At 39.8% G+C, this 22,721-nt stretch overlaps 1 protein-coding gene across 2 annotated transcripts; it reads right to left on the reverse strand.

The window, feature by feature from the left end:
- Nucleotides 1–6,282: 6,282 nt before the first annotated feature.
- LOC124622385 (ETS homologous factor-like) lies at nucleotides 6,283–18,943 on the reverse strand. Of its 2 annotated transcripts, XM_047148073.1 has the most exons (9): nucleotides 18,780–18,943; nucleotides 14,398–14,447; nucleotides 14,170–14,317; nucleotides 13,806–14,075; nucleotides 13,493–13,597; nucleotides 12,997–13,092; nucleotides 12,697–12,892; nucleotides 8,544–8,670; nucleotides 6,283–6,630 (listed from the first exon to the last, which is right to left on the reverse strand). In XM_047148073.1, exons 1-9 carry the CDS (start codon nucleotides 18,835–18,837, stop codon nucleotides 6,538–6,540), a joined length of 1,143 nt encoding a protein of 380 aa, XP_047004029.1. In that variant the 5' UTR covers nucleotides 18,838–18,943; the 3' UTR covers nucleotides 6,283–6,537. The 2 variants fall into 2 exon arrangements, with proteins under 2 accessions (XP_047004029.1, XP_047004030.1); XM_047148074.1 differs by lacking the exon at nucleotides 8,544–8,670.
- Nucleotides 18,944–22,721: the final 3,778 nt, after the last annotated feature.

A 22,721-nucleotide genomic window follows, 5' to 3' on the forward strand; every position in this document is an offset into this window, starting at 1 on the left:
GACATTCCTATTAAACTGTTTTTGGCTGTTTCCAGACATTGTCATTATTGGCAAGGGCTTCTATTCTATGCCTTCCAAAATCACTGGACTCACATTCAAGAGGTTGATGGTTCAAACCTGCATTCGGCCATCCTGATTTAGGTTTTCCATATTTACTTAAATTGCTTAGGGCATGGTTGCTTTCCTTTTCCATTGTACTTCAATCCAGGCTTGTGCTCCATTTCTAATGACCTTGTTACAGATGGGACATGAAACACTAATCTCCTCCTCCTCCAAAACACTGCCAGTCCGCGACCCCATAGTGTAAGGGAGACCTCCACAGCAGATGGGGACACTCAGTCACCATCACACTTTCCAATGTCCTGTGGTAATGCTTCTCTCTTATCATCTGCACATACATCAAGCATATGGAAAAGTGAGATTTGAGGGGAAGAAGTGTAACATGTTATTCTGAATGAACAACATGTCACACCACAGTCCCCATCCCATGCTGAAGTAGTTTTTCAGAAAAGGTTTTACTTTTTGCATAAAAAATTGAAAATCACAAATTTTGGATTCATGAGTTTTGTAATTGTTCTGAAAAGACTTTAGTTAGTTGGACATCAGAAAGGCAGCTTGCATGCCTAACCACTTAATCCAAATGTGTAAAGTGGAGCTGGAGCTATAGTGTAACATGGAATCTGTACTACATTTAGTTTCTGGCAAATCTCCTTATCATTGAGGTGAATGCTAGTTTAATATGTAGTGCAGAGGGGAGAAAAAATGGTCTGGCTGGGATTTGATCCCATAACATTTCACTTCCCAGGCACTTCCTTTACTGTGAGATCACCAGGCTTGGTATGGAATTCGGTTAAGCTTTGTTGCTCTCTCAGGTGGCTGTTGCTGTCTTAGAATTGTGGTGACTGTAATGCTAGAATGTTTGAATCATTGCCACGACACAACATTAAAGTATCTGTTCAAAACCACATTCATTAACCTGCAGTGCCTAGGTTATTACACCTTTCTATTAGCCACATTCTGTTATATTGGTTCTGTTAGGTAGTGTATGAACTTTTAATCACTTGATCTGTAATGTGCTGATTCTTTTGTATTGATACCAAAAGTTTATCTTTTTCATTTTTAAGACTTCTTATGGTTGGTGGAAGAGTTCTTTCAGACCCACTGATTTGTCCAAGATGTATCATTTCTTTCTCCCACTTTCTCTCCAAGAACTGTTTCAGTTGATTAAATTTATGCATCAGCTCTCTCTTTCAGAAGCGTCAACCCTTCAAAGACAGTGAAATCATTGATTAGAATTGTTACTGCTTGGGTCCAGTTGTGAATTGTGGTTTATTAGTGGTTTTTTAGTCTCTCAACCTACCCCACTATTTTCTACATATGAGGGGTGTTCAATAAGTAATGCAACATGTTGTTTTCTGAACACAGGTTGGTTTTATTCAGGATTCCAATATACCATATTTTGTCCGTTCATTTGGCTACAAAACCGTTTTTCAACATAGTCTCCATTCAATGCAAGGATCTTATGCCACCTTACTGGGAAGGCCTAAATGCCCACATGATACCACCCTACTGGTTAATATCGGAGTCTTGTTGCATCAGTAATCTCCCAATCATCTATGTGCTGCTTCCCGTGGAGTGCATCCTTCATTGGGCCAAACAGATCAAAGTCAGAAGGTGAGAGACCTTGTCTGTATTGTGAATGAGCAACAACAGTCCAATGAAGTTTTGTGAACTCCTCTTGGGTGCACAGACTTGAGTGAGACCTTGAATTGTCATGGGGTAGGAGAATTTCATTTGCACTTTTGTGATGAAATTGTTTCTTCAATTTCATGAGGGTAGCACAGCTGTGTGTAGCTGGCCAACACATGAGAGATTGGACAGGTTTGCACGACCTTATTGCGATTACGACAGGTGCCTCGCCTAACAACCCACTGAGCCTTTGCTCATTGCCAGGTTTCCACAGACATTCTGCAAGCATCTATGAATATCTGGGATGCTCTGGTTTTCTGCCAAAAGAAAATTGGTGACAGCTCTGTGATTGGAATGCATTTCCATTACTAAGGCCTTTAGAAGTCTACACATAGCTCCGCCACATATCTGAACTTCATGAAACTATAGGGGCTGAAGCAGGAATATTCGACAATATCCCACATGAAATTCCGCAATGTTTCAACCAAAGTTGGATGAGAGAGAAAAAATGAGTTGTGTTACTTGTCGAATGCCCCTTGTCCATAAATGATCTGGCAGACATGGTGGGCAGCAAACTGCAGTTGTTTATTGACAATGTTGTGGTGTTGAATTCAGCATTATTAGTGTCCTGCTTGACATACTCACATCATTTAAATATCTGGACATAACATTTCAAACTCATATGAAATGGAATGAGCATGTGAGGATTGTGGTAGGGAAGGTGAGTAGTTGACTTCAATTTATTGGTAGGATTTTAGGGAAGTGTGGTTCATCTGTAAAGGAGACTGCATGTAGGACACTAATGTGACGTGTTCATGAGTACTGCTTGAGGTTTTGGGATCTGTACCAGATTGGATTAAAGGAAAACATCAAAGCAATTAAGAGGCAGGCTGCTAGATTCATTACTGGTAGGATCGAATAACACAGATATTACAGAGATGCTTCAGGACGTCAAATGGGAATCTCTAGAGACAAGGCGACATTTTTTCCAAGGAGGACTATTGAGAAAATTTAGAGATGCTGACTGCAGAATGATTCTACTGCTGCCAACATACATTTCATGTAAGGTATGAGAAATTAGGGTCCATATGGAGACATCTAGACAGTCGTTTTTTCCCTTGCTCTATTTGCAAGTGGGACAGGAAAGGCAATGACTTCTTGTATTACAGAGTAGCCTCCACCATGCACCATATGGTGGCTTGTGATGTACATATGTGTGAAGATGTACATAATCTAAATCATTACAGGAGACAGTTCAAAATTGTGGTTAAACTTCACCACCACAAGCATAGCACTACAGGGTGTGTACTGGCAATACCCAATATCTTGTTGCAGCACTGGGTGGGAAGACATTGCATATCCTTGGTTCTTGCCACCCACCTGGCATAAATTCAGTCTCGGCATTTCTTCTCAACAATAATTCCTTTCTTTGTTCCCTTTTAATTTTCTTTTATTTTCTGAGCTGTCATGTGGTCCTGCTCCCCTCACCTCTATTGTGTATAATGCACTTGCCTTTCTGCACTTATTAACTCTTGCATGAAGTTCATCATTAAACTGTGCCATACTTAATTACCCTAGCTTTTTATCTTTAAGCTTTCACATTTTCAAATCTCATCCAGTCCCTATCAGTCTTTCCTTCTTAACCCAGATCCAGGGTTCTATACAATTTTTCCATAATGCTCCACATTTCCTAAGCCTCACCAGTCTTTTTCCTTCATCCCTCAGCCTTCCCCTTCAACCCTTCTGTCAGGAGGAGCCACTAGCTCCTGATGCTTGCAAATTTCCTTAATTTTTGTGTGTGTGTATTCTGCTGCTGAAGACATTTCATTCTCTGTGAATTATTGTACTGAACAAAAGCACTTCTCCCACAGGCTCTGATGTCACTTTATTTATCTGGCTTCATATTAAATATTTTTTGCCCATTGATTTATCACATATTGTCATCCACATGTCACGGAATCCGTGTGTATAGTTTCATTTGAGGTGATGATAGCATTTTTTATTTCTCATGTTGTATTTGTGGTTAAAATTATTCTCCTGCAAAAACATACATCTACTGTACATGAAGATTACAGTTAGATCTTGTAGCATAGAGAGAGAGAGAGAGAGAGAGAGAGAGAGAGAGAGAGAGAGAGAGAGAGAGCATTCTTTTTGTTGTGCAGTACATGTGCATCTGATAATTTTCTTCTGTACTTTCAGTATTGAAGATACACTATTTGAACCTAAAAAAACATACCTAATGACTGTTTCAAATTACTCGTATGCAATTTTTGTGTATCATATTTTTAGAATTTTACACTATTTGCCTCAAAAATGTAAAGCCATGTAATGTATTTGGTAAGACATCAATAAATGTATTCCAGCTCAAGTTGCTGGAAATTATCAGTGCTAATAGCCTCTTTCCAGAAGCATTCAGATGCAGGCTACTTTGTGTGATGAAGTGAGATGTGATGTTTGCAAAAATGTGTGTAACAACTCTCCTCTGAGTGACACTAACAAGGGAACCTCCCCATCACCCCCCCCCCCCCCCTCAGATTTAGTTATAAGTTGGCACAGTGGATAGGCCTTGAAAAACTGAATATAGATCAATCGAGAAAACAGGAAGAAGCTGTGTGGAACTATGAAAAAATAAGCAAAATATACAAACTGAATAGTCCATGCGCAAGATAGGCAACATCAAGGATAGTGTGAACTCAGGAGCGCCGTGGTCCCGTGGGTAGCGTGAGCAGCTGCGGAGCGAAAGGTCCTTGGTTCAAGTCTTCCCTAGAGTGAAAAGTTTACTTTCTTTATTTTTGCAAAGTTATGATCTGTCCGTTCGTTCATTGACGTCTCTGTTCACTGTAATAAGTTTAGTGTCTGCGTTTTGCGACCGCACCGCAAAACCGTGCAGTTAGTAGACGAAAGGACGTGCCTCTCCAATGGGAACCGAAAACATTTGATCGCAAGGTCATAGGTCAACCGATTCCTCCACAGGAAAACGTCTGATATATTCTATACGACACTGGTGACGGCATGAGCGTCACATGACAGGAATATGTTGTCGACCCACATAACTTGTACACTTGGCGAATGGGTAAAAAGATTCTCCTACCTTGCCCGATTTAGGTTTTCTTGCGGATGTGATAATCACTCCCAAAAAAGTGATGAAAACATAAGAGTGTCATGTAAACCGAAAATAAAAAATTAAAATTTTCACTCTAGGGAAGGCTTGATCCAAGAACCTCTCGTTCCGCAGCTGCTCATGCTAACCATGGGACCACGGCGCTCCTCAGCTCACATTCTCCTTGATATTGCCTATCTTGCGCATGGACTACTCAGTTTATGTATTTTGCTTATTTTTTCATAGTTCCACACAACTTCTTCCTGTTTTCTTGATTGATCTGTGTTCAGTTTTTCAAGGCCTATCCACTGTGCCAACTTCTAACTAAATCAGAGGGGGGTGCAATGGGGAGGTTCCCTTGTAAGCCTTGCATAAATGTATCACTTGTTGAGGTCTGTTATTATCCTGGAGTATGCTGACAATTTTTTTGTAAATTGTTGAAATTTTTAGATTGATTTAATACTAAAATGTTGGACTCAATGTACAGAGTTATAGTAAACATCACGTGGCTTTTTGCGATTAAAGTAGTTATGTGGATGGCAGATCAGTCTTGCACAAAATGTTTGAATCTGCCCTGGAGTTTTTGCAAATTCCATGTACTTACCCCTGTATGTTTGTGTTAGCAGTTTGGAACATCCTATTCCTTGGATTAAAATAATACTTTTAGACCTGAAGTGTCTTGTCTTGTGAAACTGTTCGCCACTCTTGCCAAGGATTTATCAGTGCTAGAAGTAAATGAAAGAAAATGTCTTTCAGGAAATTATTGAAGTTCTATTTTAATTTGAGACTACTCAATCTGGGGCCTGAGTTACACGCACTGAAACCTTTCCCAACCCATTACTCTCAGAAGTTATTAATATGTTGTCAGTATAAGGAATTGCACTTCTTTAAGATAAGTACAGCCCACCATATTGTATTTTCTGAAAGTAAATTTTTCCTTTTCGTGTAGTTTATTTTTATTCATATTCTTGCTTAAATAAGGCAAAGTTAAATTTTAACAACTGGATGAGACCAAAATTAGAGAAGTGTTACGGAAAGTGCTCTGGTATTTAGCCAGGACTGTAACAGCAACACACACACACGCACACACACACACACACACACACACACACACACGAACACACACGAACACACACAAGAACTCAAACACTGATTCCAAATACAGATTACACTATAAAAAGGTGACAATTTCTGTGTTTCTGAAGTTTGGTTCAATCTAACACATTCAAACCATACTTTCATAATTTCATTGACTTAAAAATTACACTTTTTCTGAGTACAGTATGTAGAATTAAATTATGCACTACTGTGGATGGCAGACAAACTATGGTGACTCAGTCCTAACTTTTGACTGCCATAACATACCTGCATTTAACAATGCAGCATCCTTCAGAGCAGAAAATCTGTCCTTCACTTGTCTCCCAGTTGCAGATGGGAGGGAGGGAGGGAGCGAGGGAGGGAGGGAAGGATACTACGAAAGAGGCACCATGACATATTTAAATAAAGGAAAACATTTATTTCTGTACAAATTAAATATACACTTTGTGATATACGTATAAAAAATCTGGTCCTCTGGTTTTCACAAAACCATCCTGTTCTGTGAAAAATATTTACAAAAACATATGTTTTGTACCATTTCAGTCTCATTTTTATGTCCTCAGTACACTGAAGCACATCACAGACACACACAGGCATTTTGAAATGTCTCAGATTTACTTCACCCTGATTCTGGTAATCTGAAATTTGGGTTAGGTGTCTGCCAGTTCGTAGCTGAAGGGCCAAATTTGTACACGAGCCGCCTCCCCAGAACAGGAAGAAGAACTTTGCTCTTGTAGTAATACCTAGAAGGTAATGTTTTCATTAAAACTTCACAAGATTTTAACACTCTTTACATGTCTCAGCAGCATTTATAAGGTTATGTTGCAATGCAATAAATTTCACGTTAGCAATGAGTTAGGCATGCAGTGCAAAAATGAAGTTACCTTCATTACAAAACAATGTTATTTAACACATGCATTTGTAATTTAGTGGCCTTTTCATAATATTGCAGAAAGCACTTTAAGCAAACAGCATTAACAGCTTATCTGGGGTGAGCTGCTGTAAAATTAATTCAAATTTTCATGCGTAATCTCTTCTTACCCTCCACGTACAAATCGTGTTCATAACGTGTGCTATCAGTATCTTTATTTTTCCACATACCAGCTGCACATTCATTATTCCCCTAAATTAGAGCTACTAATTTTACCCCAGAATTTTACAGCCCACCAGAAGCAGATTAGCAATCTTTGACAAAGTTTGTTTAGTAGACATGTTTCTGCTGGAGGCAGTCCATCGTTATTCAAGAAACCAATCAAGTATGCAAAAGATTTGACAGGAGCTAGTATAACACCTTCAGAATCTACATCATTTTGAGGGGCAATGTCTTAAAAAAAAAAAATAGACCCATGAATGACTAGGAATATCTTTCACTCATTGAGATGTAGTTGTCTACCAATTCGTCCTATTCCAAGCAAATTTTAATAATATATTGCACAACACAAACACTGAAATTTTAAAAACAATCTGTTGTATGTTCACCACTTGTGTCTGCTGTTTAGAAACAAGTAGCGATTTGTTTGCCGTTTTGGAAACACTGGATGTCATTTAAGGATGCAATGTGCTGCAGTACAACAATGCGAACATTAATTTGTGCATTTGTGGTGGGGGTTAATTGGCCTGAAATATTAATACATTTTGTTCAGTAAGGAGAAGTCTGAAAAGTTCAGGCCTTCAAGACAGTCATTTCTTGGTAGACAACCATTAACAAGTTTTTGTGGGTATCCAAGGTTTCTGCAGTTGCTTGGAAGGGGGAGGGGGATGCTAAAACAAAGTGGCAGCCAAAATTATGCTGCTAGCTTCATTCTGAGAATACTCAGCACTGTCTAGCAAGGTATAAATGTTAATCGTGTATCTGGGACACCAGGTGTCACCAGCAGAGAAACTCGCACTGTTTAATACCACTAATGACCAAAATAACAAATTTTATTTTTCCTAATATTATCATTGTGTCCTATTTGTCAATTTTTCCTGCAAGGACCACAATTGTTGTGAAGTCATACCAGTAGCCTTTGATGAGAAATGAACGAGAAAAAGTTCTGCAGTCAATGGGGGAAAACCTGCCAGTATAAGAATGTTAGTTTTCCTCAACTGTATTTACCTTAAATCTTGTGCTCTTAATTTGAACTCTTACACTGGCCCTCCACTACAGTTTCAAAGACTGACTACTTTGTGGTAGCAGGCAGCTTATGTTTGTGTTTACCTGCAAACTAGGGAAATTTGGCATTAGATCATTTCTTTAACCTATAAATACTCTATTAGGAGAATGACTTATACTTTGAGTAGTTTTGTGATTTTTGGGAACTAGCTATATTGGGGCACACAAAGAGAGAACTTTACAGATAAAATATTGTAATCTACACCCTGAAAGGCAAGTCTCTGAACAGTCGAACAACATCCTCTATTCAGTAGGCTAAAGATATTTGAAGAGTCACAAAACAACCTGACTACTGATTGTGTGAACACAGTCAAGAGAGATTAAGACAGTGTGCAATATCTGCAACACTTATCAAGGGGTAAGTCTCATTTGATTATATACAGCATTTGCTAATGCACATTAGCACTTTATCACAAGCTCAAGTACCCTAGAGTACTTTTCATAAAGCTAGCAGCAAGCACAGAAGCACTTTTATCATCTGGGAAGTAAGTGCTTCTTTACCCTGTCATTTCCACCATAGTCTTTAGCAGTCTTCCAAATTGCAGCATGCCCAAACTTATAAACCAGTCTCTTTGGATATTGACCTGTTTTTGGCACAGGTTCAAGAATACCAGAGGCATAGTAATTCCTAGAAAAAGTTTAATGAAGGATATATTATGTTTTGTTTTGCATCTGAATACCCCACGTAAAAATGTACTGTCACCTGAAAATTCACTTTCTCTTAAAGAAGCCGAGAAACCAAAAACATTACATTACCAAGTAAATACTGAACAAACAAATTTCAACCACACATGCATAAGTAAGTATTTCACAGACCAGAAATAGCTATAATGAGTAACAATCATACTGGACAGCAAGGTTTCAATAATTCCAGTGAAAACAGTACTGCTCGTTTCAACGAAACTGCAAATTCTTGGTAGTGTGCTCTCTTAAGATGAAAAATTTCTGCGTGCCAAATTGTGGAAGGAAGGAAAAAAAACCATGCAAAGCACTACAAATTTAGCTTAGTATCAATTAATAAACCCAATTTTACATGCCAGTAAACCAAACAATTAGACTAGCAAATTTTATAAAATTTCTACTCTGAGCAAATAAAATACTGTCCTTCAATTCAACTAAACTTACTGCCAATATCAAATTTTCTATCTATGTCTGCACTTCACAAATTTTTATTCAGTGATCTGTGTGGGAGAGGCAGCAGAATTGTTACACAGACTACTCCAATAGTGGGACTGCTCAGGAGGATATTAGGAGAAATAATACAAGCATTCCAGAAGATGGGTTGTGGAATGTGAGACCCCTTTCTCACACTAGTATTTTTCACAAAGAGAAAATTGAGAAGTTGAAGTCTGATAGGGAATTAGTGATGTGCAGTGGCACAGGACTTCAAGCCAGGTCAATACATGGTTAGTACAAAATCAAACATGGGCAAAACAGGAGCATGTTTAATAAATAAGAAAATAGTAATGCACATAAGCTACTACGAACAGCATAGTGAACATGCTGTAGCCCACGTAAGTACAAAGCCAACACCCATTACCGTAGTGCAAGTTCATATGCTGACACACTAGATTAAGAGGTTAAAAAATGTACGATGAAATTAAAAAATTATCCAGGCCATTAAGTGAGATGAAAATTTAAACTTGATGGAATCCACAATAGGAAATGACAAGGAAGAACAGCAGGAGAACACTGGTGGAAAGGAATGAAAGAGGAAGCCATCTGGTATAATTTAATCATTACTAATACTTTAAGAATCATTAAAAGCAGGTTGTCTATGTGGAAGATATCTCTAGAGACACCAGTTGGTTTCAGATAGGTTACATAATGTTAAGATAAATTCCAAAATCAGTTTTTAAAATGCAAATCATTTGCAGAGGCAGATGTGGACTGACCATAATTTAATGGTTATCAGCTGCGGACTAAAACTGAAGAAATCACTGAAAGGTAGCAAATTTGGGAGGTGGGACCTGGATAAGTTTAAATAACCAGAAGTTTGAGATGCTCAAACAGAGCGCTATCATTTCATTGACACATGGTGAAAAAAAATATGACAGAAGGTTGGGTGTCTAAGAGAAAAATCAGTGGAGGATCAAATAGGCAAAAGGAACAGGCCTTGCAAGTTCAATATATTTGGCGTCAGACAGAATTTCTAACTGGTGAAGCAGCCAAAGTAGAATACAACCAAAAACAAACCAAAAACAAAACGAACAGAAAAGCAGGACTGGGTGGATAAAAAAATGCAAAACTGTTGAAGAGAGTATGCATTTAGAAAAACTGAAGATGCCTTGGGAGGAAAGAGAAACAGCTGTATGAATAGCTCAGACAGCAAAACATCACTAAGCAAAGAAGGCTCAAATGGCTCTGAGCACTATGGGACTTAACATCTAAGCAAAGAAGGGAAGGGTAGAATGGTGGAAGGACTATATAAAGGGTTTATATAAGGGAAACGAACTTTAGGACAATATTACAGAAAGAGAAGATGATGTAGCTGAAGATAAGATGGGAGATACAATACTGCCAGAAAAATTCAACACAGCACACAAAGACTTAAATCGAAACGAGGCCTCTGGACTAGACGACAGTCCTACAGAATTGAGATCATCCGGAGAACTAGCTGTAACAAGTATTCCATCTGGTATGAAATATTTATGGAACAACCAAAATACCTTCAGACTTCAAGAAAACTTAATTTCTATTCCAAAGAAGCCAAGTGCTGACAGGTGTCAATATTAAACCAACCAGCAGATGGGCTTTAATTATTTAAGAAGAATGGAAAAGCTGCTACAAGTCAACATCTGAAGCCTGGTTTGGGTTGCAGAGAAACTTAAAGCTTTTGACATTGTTGATTTTAATACACACTGAAACTTTAAAGGTGGCAGGGATAAGATACAAGGAGCATAAGGTTATTTACAACATCCATATAAACCAGACTCAACTTTGGGTGTTTAAGGGCATGAAAGGGACACAGTAGTAGGGAAAAAGGGAGTCAGACAAGGTTGCAGCATGTCCCAACATTAATCAATTTGTATTCTGAACAAGCAGTGAAGGAATGAAGCATACATTTGGAAAGGGAATTAAGCAGTGGAAAATATAGGATGAAATGTAACAATATTAGGAAGGATAGTTACTACTCACCATATAGCAGAGATTCTGAGTCACAGATAGGCACAGTTTTTTGTTGCGCCTTTCTGCAACTCAGCATCTCTGTTAAATGGTGGTTAGCAACTATCCTTTTCTAATATTGAAAGGAAATTGAAGTTACTTTGAAGTTTGTCAGTAACACTGTCATTCTGTCATACAGCAAAGGACTTGGAAAAATTGTTGAATGGAATGGATAGTGTATTGAACTCAGGTCACAATATTAATCACAAAAGTAAAACAAGGATCAGGTAATTCTGTGGGAATCCTAAGAATATGAAATACAAAGTAGATTAGTTTTGGCAGCAAAATAACTAATGATGGCCAAAGTACAGAGAATATAAAATGCACAGTAGCAACAGCAAGAAAAATGATTCTGAAAGAAATTTATCAACACTGAATATACATTTGTGTATTCGGAAATGTAGCCTTGAACTGAAGTGAAACATAGATAATTAACAGATCAAACAAAAAGAGTAGAATTATTCAAATTGTTGGTACAGAAGCAAGAAGATTGGGTGGGTATTATAATCACTAATGAGGTACTGAATTTGAATGGGAAAAAATTTATGGAAAAGTTTCACTAAAACAAGGAATTGACTGATAGGACATATCCTGAGGCATCAAGGAGTTGTCAATTTTGCAATGGAGGAATTATAAGAGGGTAAAAATTGTAGAGACGGACCAATACGTGACTCTTTGAAGTTTACATGAATGAAGGGTGCAGCAGTTTTGCAGAGATGAAGAGGCTAGCTGTGGACAGTCTAGTGTGGAAGGCTGCATCAAACCAGTCTTCCGATTGAAACTTTTAAAATTGTTCTGTACAGCTTCTCAGAATCCTAACAAATCTAAGTCTTCTATTCAACTTCCCTATTACCAGTTTTAGTGTTTCATTGTATTAACTCTTTGTATTTAAATGTGATGAGCTTCAGAAGTTTATCCTTAATTTTAATCTGGTACTATTCGGTCCTCAGTACAATTATTGTGAATTTTCTACTCCAAAAGCCACTGCCATTTATTACACCCTGGGGAAATGTTTACATAATTTGTTACATCATCCAACAATTATTTCCTTCAAGTAACAGCTTCTTCAGTGAATGAAGGGAATACTACTGGCCGTGCCTTATAAATTCACTATGTATACTGAGAATATTAGTGGGTAAAATGTTTCCTTGAGATAAATTAACAATGTATGTTTGTTAATTTATGTTTGTTAACAATTCTCTGAAGTGTAATGTACTGTCTTCTGTAATTGTTTTGAAAAGGATGAAACAGATACATACAATGACAAAACATGAATCTGCAACACATCCTAAGCTGTATCAATGTAATATCCCTGGAGGAGAAAAAGTTCACCTCAAAAGATAAATGGAAGTTGAAGAAAAGACACCAGCAAAAAAAGTCCCCACCCTCAATACAATTTCTTTGTATAAATGTCACTCTGCAGGGACTTTGAAGTAATTTTATAAAGGTCCTAATTTTAAAAAGTACCTGCCATTAATGACATGCCTACCTCATTGCTCGGCTGAGCTTCTCATACGTCATTCTTGGATTTTCTTTGATAGTGCCCCAAAGTTCAGCAACTTTATCACTTCGTACAAATCTGAATACACCTTCATCATAATTCTCCCAACATATGAGACTGGGGCAGTATTCTCTGTTCTTAAGGAGATCTCTTATAAACTCCCACAGACGTCCAGTCTTCTTTTCTGCAAGAGAATTACTTTTCACATTAACAGTAATTAAGACCAACTGTGTTGAAATTATGTTTATAATTACAATGAACTTTGGAGAAACAAGCTGACCCACCCACCTTGCTTTCTCCGTATTCCTCGGGATGGAGGAGAGCGCACTGGCTTTCTTTTCGGTTTTTGTTCTTGGCCAATTTGGCTTGAATCTGATTCGCCATCTACAAAAGAAATTTTACAACTGAACTGATTTGTAGTCTTACAAATAAATAGTACTATCACATAAATAAAACTATCAGCATCAGCTCAAGACATATTTTTTGCTTATATTACATAATTTATTATTTAAACAGAAAAGAAGAAAGACTACCCACTCACACGTAGCTAACTGGTGCATGAAACAAAATACAGATCCTTGGTCACAATTTCATTCTACTTCAATATGTGAGGTGGTGTGAAGCAGTGTGTTGACTTAAACTAGCCAGTGGCACTTTGAATGCTAAGGAAGTCTATACTGCTGTATGTTTCTGTGGGCTATTTGTCAGCTACACATGAATAGTTGCCTAATTTTTTATATTGTTTCATTGTTTAATTTCAGCTTTTTAAAAATTAAATAATTACCAGAACAGGTACTGCCGTAATTTCTGTTTTGGATCTCAACATAGTTGACAGTTGGCTCTGGCTCCGTGAACATGTCACGCCTTATGTTTTCTATTGGGGGCAATGCTGAAATGGTGAGAAACTTCATTAAAAAGTCTATCAGTGAGTTACATTTAACTAAAATACAATTTTAGTATCATTTGCCACAAAGTTCTATGCAATTCATTTAATTAACAATGCATAGGGTTTTACAGTATGTAACTAAATAAATTTCACAATTGTCAATGGGCATATCTTTACATGGTTCAAACCAAAAATATATTTTAACACTTACCAACATTAGGCACATAAGGTGGTGTCATGTTCTTATACTTCTGCAGTGCATCGTAGAGCATAGCACCAAAATTTGGGTCAAGTTGTTCGAACTCTTGTTTTGTCAAAGTACATAAAACTTCTGCACTGATTCTAAATGATTTCATGCAAGAATTTTCATAGTTTTGTCCTCTGCTTTTTATTTCGTGTATGACCCAGTTCATTATATCAAACACTGTCCATGATTTCACACACTTATTCTGCCATTCATGTGCGGGTACTTTGCTGAGATCTGCAAGCAATATTTCGTGAAGATATGTAACAAATGTAATTGTGACCACTTAATCAGATGTTGGTGAACCAATACAACAACGTAAATGTCAAACCTTGTATACACTTGTCCATTATGTCAGGTGGTGGTGTTGGTGCAAACACTACTGGTTGCCTCAGTTCATATGACTGGTCATTTTCATAACCGAACACACGTGAGTAAAAAGAGACTGGCTCTTCTTCATATATGTGCTGTGATGGCCACTGAAATAAATAAAAATTTTCTTCAATCTGCACTGCATTCACTATTTCTAAATAAAATGCAGCTATAAACATTTACTCACGTCGCTGTGCCATGAGTAATGGTCCGTGTACGCAGACTGAGGCACCAGTTCTGCAACAGAAATAATTGCAAAAATTAACAGATTCGTTAATCAATCAAATGCAACATGTTAGTAATAATTTTGATACAGATTATACTCTTAGATAAAATAATTACCCGTTTTGTCGCGACAATGTGTGATTGAAAAATTTAACTGCCTAAAAATGACTTCTGATTTTCTGTTGTATCAGAGTGCTTCGTTGGCAACATATTCTGATATTACACCACGCTGTACTCGTTAGATGTTAGCTCAAAACAGTGACCTGACAAAGTAGGTACCAAGCTTAGCTCCCGCCAACAGCTGATTGCACTGCTGCAAATCAAGGAGCAGTCTCCTCACATTACTTACAAATTCCGCTAATGGGCCATTCGTGATCATGTGTCGAAACTTCAGAATAAAACTGAATCCAATGTGCCCCTCGCGAACTATTCCTACAAGGTAAGATAGATTTCAGTTACACACACACACAAATACTTCGCCTTGGGCTCTATGTCCGCAAACAATTTGACCAGCGTTGACTCGTCGTGCAGTTATCCGTGGGGGCTTCCCTTCGTAGAATTATTCGTTCCTCTTTATCAACCGCCTGATTGTGGCATCCTCCTGTCGCCCGGGACTGCGCACACGTCACAGTCGACAGTATTTTGACGCACACGCGACCACTGCGTTAGAAAGAGAGAGCATGAGGAAAACTCGCACCTCGCACGCGATTGGCTGCTGCCTGCAGTCATGTGGCCAACCGCCGAGGCCAGCTTCCTAGAAGTTCCGCGCGGCACAACAAACCGAGCGGGCTCACATTACGCAACAGTCCCGCAACTCTCGAGAGCCGATGATGCACCGACGACAGCTCGGAACGTCCGTAAATAACAATCTCGCCCATCAGGCCTTGAAAAAATGCTGCATGAGAGACGAACGTTGCCCAAGTAAAACTGCACAGTCAGAATATAAACAAACTCTTAACGTGTTTAGTAATTACCATTTCTATATTCCACACTCAGCTTTATTTCCGATAGCTAATTAGACTAACACAAAAGGTTGCCAGCTAACTAGGGAAGCACTATGATCGAACGAATCTTGGGCACACAACTGCTTAACCAAGTACGTTAAAGGGTCATCTACAAAAAGCGGGCACGGCTGCTTCTCATTTGCCATAGCAACGTAATGGGCGTGCCTTCCGATATTTTCGCGACGTTAACTATTGTATAATTTTGTAAATTTTTCTAGTAGCCTCATGTAGGGTACGGGGTAAGTGAATTTAACTACAAGAAAACTACACGAGGCCAAATTGGCATGATTTTATGCCCTTACAAAGATTATGAAAACTGAAAAGACTGAGTCTACTTTAAATGGTTCAAATGGCTCTGAGCACTATGGGACTTAACATCTATGGTCATCAGTCCCCTAGAACTTAGAGCTACTTAAACCTAACTAATCTAAGGACAGCACACAACACCCAGTCATCACGAGGCAGAGAAAATCCCTGACCCCGCCGGGAATCGAACCCGGGCGTGGGAAGCGACAACGCTACCGCACGACCACAAGTCTACTTTAATGCTGCTCGTGTACCGAGAACTTATTAACACTTGGTTTGCCTTTAAGAAGCTGCTAGCCACACAACTTCACTTCTCAAATCAATCGTTCCTGTGAAATTTTGGGTTGCAGGGCATGTCCTGACAAAATTAGGAACCAACGTTTTGGTCACTACTGCTACTGGCGTTTATTAAGAAATATGATACTGTAGAATACGAACTGGCTTCGGTCACGATATCCTTCACAATGTGGGCACTCTAAATGTGCCGTGTAGAGTTTCTCGTACCGTATTTGAAAATTTTGTTTGGTTGGATCACATCGATTGAAGAAGGCACCGCATTTCAATACTACGACTAAATCTTTCGCCCTGCAGTACACAACAAGCTGTCTTGAAGCTAGCGAGATTAACACCGTCGAAGTAATACATTTGCCTTCCGCGAACAATGCTTTCATCAATTGAGTTACCCGACCACCCTTCAAGGAATGACCCAGCGTGATTATGTGATCCTGTATGGTACAAGAATAAATTGCAGCTATAGCTGCAATTAAAAATGACACTACGAAATAAGATGTATAAGTCGATTAAATGTTGGATTATCTACCGCAAATCATCCTCTAACTCATTGATCCAAATCTATTCCTAAATATGGGATTTTTGATAACAGATCCATATATTGAATAAATTGTAGAAATGAAATGTTAATGGTTTCTTAAGGTATCTAATTCCATTAGAAAAAGATTTTCTATAGCTAATTTTGTTTATATTTAATTTTTAGGTAGAAATATTAACTACTTATCCTTTAGGGGATTAACTATAAAGGTAATAACTTATAATTTAGATGTCATGGGGTTCTATGTTGCTTTCAGTACCCCACAGAAGCTTTCGTGCTAACGCCTCCGATATAACGGCTCTTAAGCTGTAGACTAGCTTAGCTCTACCCAAGCATCTATTCACTTTGTTACTGACATGCACAACGTCATTAAACTTCGTGACGAATAATGTTACGCACTGTACTCTTAGGAAGGTTTATTGGAAAAGCCACTGCCTAGAATTAATGAAGCGCTTTGGTTCTACTTCATTTGCATTACACATAATTACTGCTATAGGATATTTCAAACTGCAGAAACAAACTTTCCTAGCAGATTAAATCTTGGTGCTGCACCGGGAATCTAACCTGGGACAGTGAAAAAGTCCCAAGTTCGAGTTTCGGTCGAACACAGTTCTAAATCCGGGGAGACTCCTATGCAGAGTGAATTTTCTCAAGAAACTAGTCTATTCAGCATGCTTCCATTCACCAATGCGTTACATTTTTTTAACAATTTACACAGGCGTTAATATCAAGAACAACTTGTACAAAGACTCGAGGGGATTAACAGTAGTACGGATGGGAGTCGGATAAATAGGTACAACGTATTCAACGACAGTCAGTACATGCCACTACAGTAAATGTCATGTACATAATGTTGTGGAGTTTTGACTGAATGAAAGACCTTTGCTGGAAAACTTTTACTCCATTAAAGAGTATCTTTACTGTACTGCACTTAAAAGTTACACTTTGACTACAAAATTTTTTTTTAGAGGAATAAGCACTATTTTACGAAATTTCGCTGAAGATGTTTTCTAACACTGAGGTGTTCTGTATGCCGTCTGCGGAATACCACTTACTTCCACGGACTATACCGGCAGGGCAAGAACTTTTACCACGAACGTTTAGACACGTAGACTACTTTAGTACAACGACCACAAAATAAAGTTAACGCGCTACAGTACACATTTCTTGTGACATTACGTTTTAATTTCCAATTTTTATTTAATTTTATTCCTGGACATGTTAGTTGTAAATACAGCCTCGCTCACTGGCTCCATGAGTCCAGTCCCAGTCCTGAAGAAGCCACAAGAAACCCCTGGCGTCAGAGTTGTAAACACAAGTAACTCTTAGTTCAAGCACCTTGTCAGATGTTCTCTGTGCCGTGTGGCAGGCTGCCACAGAACTTGCTATATGGCGATGGAGCACGATACATATGCACATGCACTGAATACCGCGTCGCAAAGAATACTACAACACGTGGCTATGCGTCCTCACCCGATCGCAAGCACCACAAAATAAAGTCCGTCGTACAGATTTTGAAAGATTATTTCGATTGATCTCACTATAAGTAGCGCCTCACTACAAGAATGCTCAACTTTCTGAAACCGGTCAGAAATCCTTATCAATCAAGCCTGCAACCGGAGAAAGGTGATCAATTTCAGCTGTACAGCTGACGTACGCATTTCAGAACAAAATGTGTTTAAGAGCAGAATGACATCAATTAGACAATAGCAATGTCAATGGAATCGAGGTAGAAGCCAAACATTAGCAGTTTCCATTATGCAACAAATGATGTCTCCTTTTCAAAAATTATGACTGATGCTAACAGCACCGAACATCGGCAGGATTTCAATACGTTTCGAGATACTGAAATATGAAGTTCAACGAACGGAGTATGTTAATACTTAATCGCTTTGTGACACATACAACTGAATAAATTCAAGATTTTAAAATCTACCATTAGGCTATAATCTTGTGCGAATGAAATTTTGAAGCTACATTTGGTCAATTTCAACAGCAGCATAAAGCTGCGCCATGCGTGATAGCTGAGGGGAAACGGAGCTTGCAGATCGAACAGCACATAATACTTGTGTCGAGTGCTGTGTGCAGTGGGCATCGGGTAATATCGGCCCTAACGGCTGGCTACACCGCTCTAGTCACTGGACCTTGTTTACACGAAAGTGCAGAGAGGCAAAGAAATTCTGCTCTGCGCAGTGTATCACTTACCGCTGTAATCGGGGTCCGGCAAAGTTTGGTACAGGGGCTCTGTGAGAGGGCAATCCATGGCGCTCTGACCGAGTTTTGTCCGTCTCCGAGCCTCTATTAAGTTGCACTGTTGCTACACCTAACTCAAGCGCGACCACTCCGCACCGAGCTTCGCTCGCAGACTAACGAGCTGCGACTCGCCGCGGTGGACGAAGTATAGACAGGCGCGGGGCTTCCCGTCGCGAGCGCCACCGTCATTGGCTGCCGCGTCCTACCAATTGGGAAGCGCTGCAGTTGCTTCGTTGTACGTGCACCGTGCCTCCCCGCGGGCTTCAACTAGTGGGACTGCAATATCGCAAATTTATCGCCCTGCTAAGAGACGCGTCTTCGTCGAGCAACAACTGCATGCTGGAAAAAAAAAGGAAATCATAGGATACCACCACAAACCTGGTATTGCCACAGGTATTTTTTTTAGTCTCAAGGGCCTTAAGAATAAGTAAATGAATAATTGTATATTGAACGTGGCGGTGCAGTTGTTAAAAGCCTGCTTTACACGAACGACTTTCTGGTCAAAATCGACTACTCGTGGTGGCAGTGTGTCACCTGCTTGGGTGTAAATCAGCGATTGGGTCAGTGACGACACTGATCAGTACTGATGTTGGGGAGTGTGGGGGTTGTAAAATCCTGTGTATGCTCAAAAGTGTGCATTCATAGAAACAGGCGGCTGTGACGTCGGTTTCTAATGTCGCGAGTTAACCAGTCCTCGCCGCGTTAACTACAACTGTATATACGAGCCGCCTTCCGGTGTGTGGCGGAGTATACTTTTCCTCTACATCCTGATCCATTCACGGATGACGAGAGGGAAGAATGATTGTCGCTAGGCCTCCATATTAGCTCTAGTTTTCTTGATTTTTCTCGTTCTGGTCATTTCGCGAGACGTTTATGGAATTAGCATGCCCTCTCGGAATTTCGTTAGTAAATCTCCCGTGATACATAACCCAATGTCCCTGGAGTTTGTTGAGTATATCCGTAAAGCGGATATTCGTCGTCGTCGTCGTCATTCTGCCCTAATCCCAAGGGTTGCAAACACTGCCAAAATAAAAAAAACGACATCCTCCACGTTCAAAACGCTTCCGTTGTGAAATCAAGTTTCATACCATAAAATGAAAAGTTGAGTCTATAATTCAGTAGTAACATAGTTCCGCGATACCTAAGTAAGACAACAACATTTAATTAGTAAATAGGAACCTTGAGCTGTCAGAATTTTTTTTTGATTCGGACGAGCTACTTTATAAGAAATCATTCTCCTTCCAGTTTAACGCGCTATTGCCGTCTAGTGCGTTGGTGAAGCTGTCATTTGTACTCAGTTGTTTCGTGTGTAAAGGTTCCCGGCGTGATTATGGCAGCACGACGGAAATTAAGAGACTTTGAATGCGGAGTGGCATTTGGAGACAGATGCACAAGACATTTTATTTTAAAAATCGTTAGGGAATTCAACACGGTGTCAAGAGTGTGCCGATAATACCAAATTTCAGGCGTTATCTCTCACCACGGACAACGTGTAATCGGTCGACGTGAATCTGACTGCAGTTGCAAACATATACACTTGGGGCGCTGCTGCAGAGTGTACGCAAGGTCTACACAAAACAGGTGCATCGCTAATAGGGGGTTAATGCTTTCGCACCGACTAAATGACCCCTTGACGAAACACGGAGCTTGTCTCTCTCTGCTATTAATCCAACTGATAAAGGTCTCTAACTGATGAGCAATACTCAAGAATCAGCCGAACAAGCGCCCTGTAAGTCAGTTCTTTCACGGATGAACTGCATTTCCTTAAGATATCCCCGACCAATCTCAGCCTCGCATTATTTTTCCTAACTTTGTTTTATGTGGTAATTTCACTTTAGGCAGTTCTAGACATTTATTCCTAGATATTTTACGGTAGTTGCTACTTTCAGTGATTTGTCATCATTTATGCGCTATACACTATGAGGTGACAATTCACACGGTAGCGATATGCACACACACAGAAAGCGGTAGTATCGCGTGCGCGATGTACAAGAGCGCAGTGCGTTGGTGAAGCTGTCATTTGTACTCAGTTGTTTCGTGTGTAAAGGTTCCCGGCGTGATTATGGCAGCACGACGGAAATTAAGAGACTTTGAATGCGGAGTGGCATTTGCAGACAGATGCACAAGACATTTTATTTTAAAAATCGTTAGGGAATTCAACACGGTGCCAAGAGTGCGCCGATAATACCAAATTTCAGGCGTTATCTCTCACCACGGACAACGCAGTGGCCGACGACCTTCTTTAACGACCGAGAGCGGCGGCGTCTACGTTGAATTGTCAGTGCTAACAGACAACATACGTCAAATAACCACATAAATCAGTGTGCGGCGTACGACGAACGTGGGACAGTGCAGTGATATTTGGCACTAATGGGCTATGGCAGTAGATGACCGAAGCGAGTGCCTTTACTAGCGGTACGACATAGCCTGGAACGCCTCTCCTGCGCTCGTGACCAAATCGGATGGACCTTGACCGGGAAACCGTGGCCCGGTGAGACGCGTCCCGATTCCATTTGGTAAGAGCTGATGGTAGGGTCCGAATGTGGCGCTTACCCAACGACGCCATGGACCCAAGTTGTCAACAACGCGCTGTGTAACCTGGTGGTGTCCATAGTGGAGTGGGCTATGTTTACTTGGAATGGATAGGGTCCTCTGGATGTTCAGTTACGTAGATTCTGTTTGCAGCCATTCATGTACGTCATGTTCCACAATAATGATGGAATTTTTATGAATGACAATGAGCCATGTCACTGGTCCACATTTGTTCTCGATTTGTTTGAAGAACAATCTGGACAATTCGAGCGAATGGTTTGACCACCCAAATAGCCCGACATAAATGTCATCGAAAGTTTATGGGACATATTGGCGAGGTGAGTTCGTGCACAAAATGCTGCACTATCAATAGTTCTTCAATTATAGTTGGCTATAGAGGCCGCATGGTTCAATATTTCTGCAGCGACTTGTAGAGTCCATGCCGCATCGAGGTGCTACACTATACCGGGCAATAGGAGGTCCGACATAATAATAGGAGGTATCCTATGGTTTTTGTGACCTCAGTACACGTTTAGATTTAATTACGTTTAGGGTCAACTGTCTGTCCCTACATACAGGGAGGTCAGAAACACTCTGAAAACCTTATAAATGGGTTGCAGCGTAGATTATACTGAGAAAACGGATACACTGTGCGGTTCTGAGTTAATTAGGACTGAAATTAGCCAATCTGGCCGTAGCGCGGGCAAATTCAAGCGGCCCGCCAGGTAAATTAGTGTCAATTGTTCTCATAGCGTAGATGATAGCACACGAGACTGCTCAGATTTTGGCTCGGGTTCGATCCTTACTACGGTCCCATGTACAATTTTTGTGTCGCTCTTTGTTCGGCTTAACGAAACCAAACAAAGTACACATTTCGCCATACCGTCTCTGGCGTGCCGCTTGAATTTGCGGGCAACGGCCTAGTTTAATGCTAATTAACTCCGAAACGGAACAACGTGCTAATTTTTTTTTCTTAACAGTTATTTCTCTGCACAACAGCAACACCTTACAAGCTTTTCTGACTATTTCTGACCACCCTTATCTATTGTAAACAGTAGCGTCCCTGTCACTCTTCCCTGTGGACTGCTACACTTCTATCGATTCTATTCCGTTAAGAGCGACGCGTTCTGTCTGCTGTAAAGTCCTGAGTCCAGTCAACAAATCTGGTACGATATTCGGCAAGTAGTGTTTTGTTCATTAAACGACAGTGCGGAACTGTATCAAATGCAATTATATTAAATTTCAGTCTCCAGTTGCATAAGCAAAGAAACTTTACCTAGGTTTCGGCTGTAATAATGCAGCTTTCTTCAGAAATGTCACAAGTTTTGCCGTCAGGCCACACCAACGGGCCAGACAGGTGCG

Source organism: Schistocerca americana, chromosome 7 (genome assembly GCF_021461395.2).
Source record: "Schistocerca americana isolate TAMUIC-IGC-003095 chromosome 7, iqSchAmer2.1, whole genome shotgun sequence".
Taxonomy (NCBI): Eukaryota; Metazoa; Arthropoda; class Insecta; order Orthoptera; family Acrididae; genus Schistocerca; species Schistocerca americana.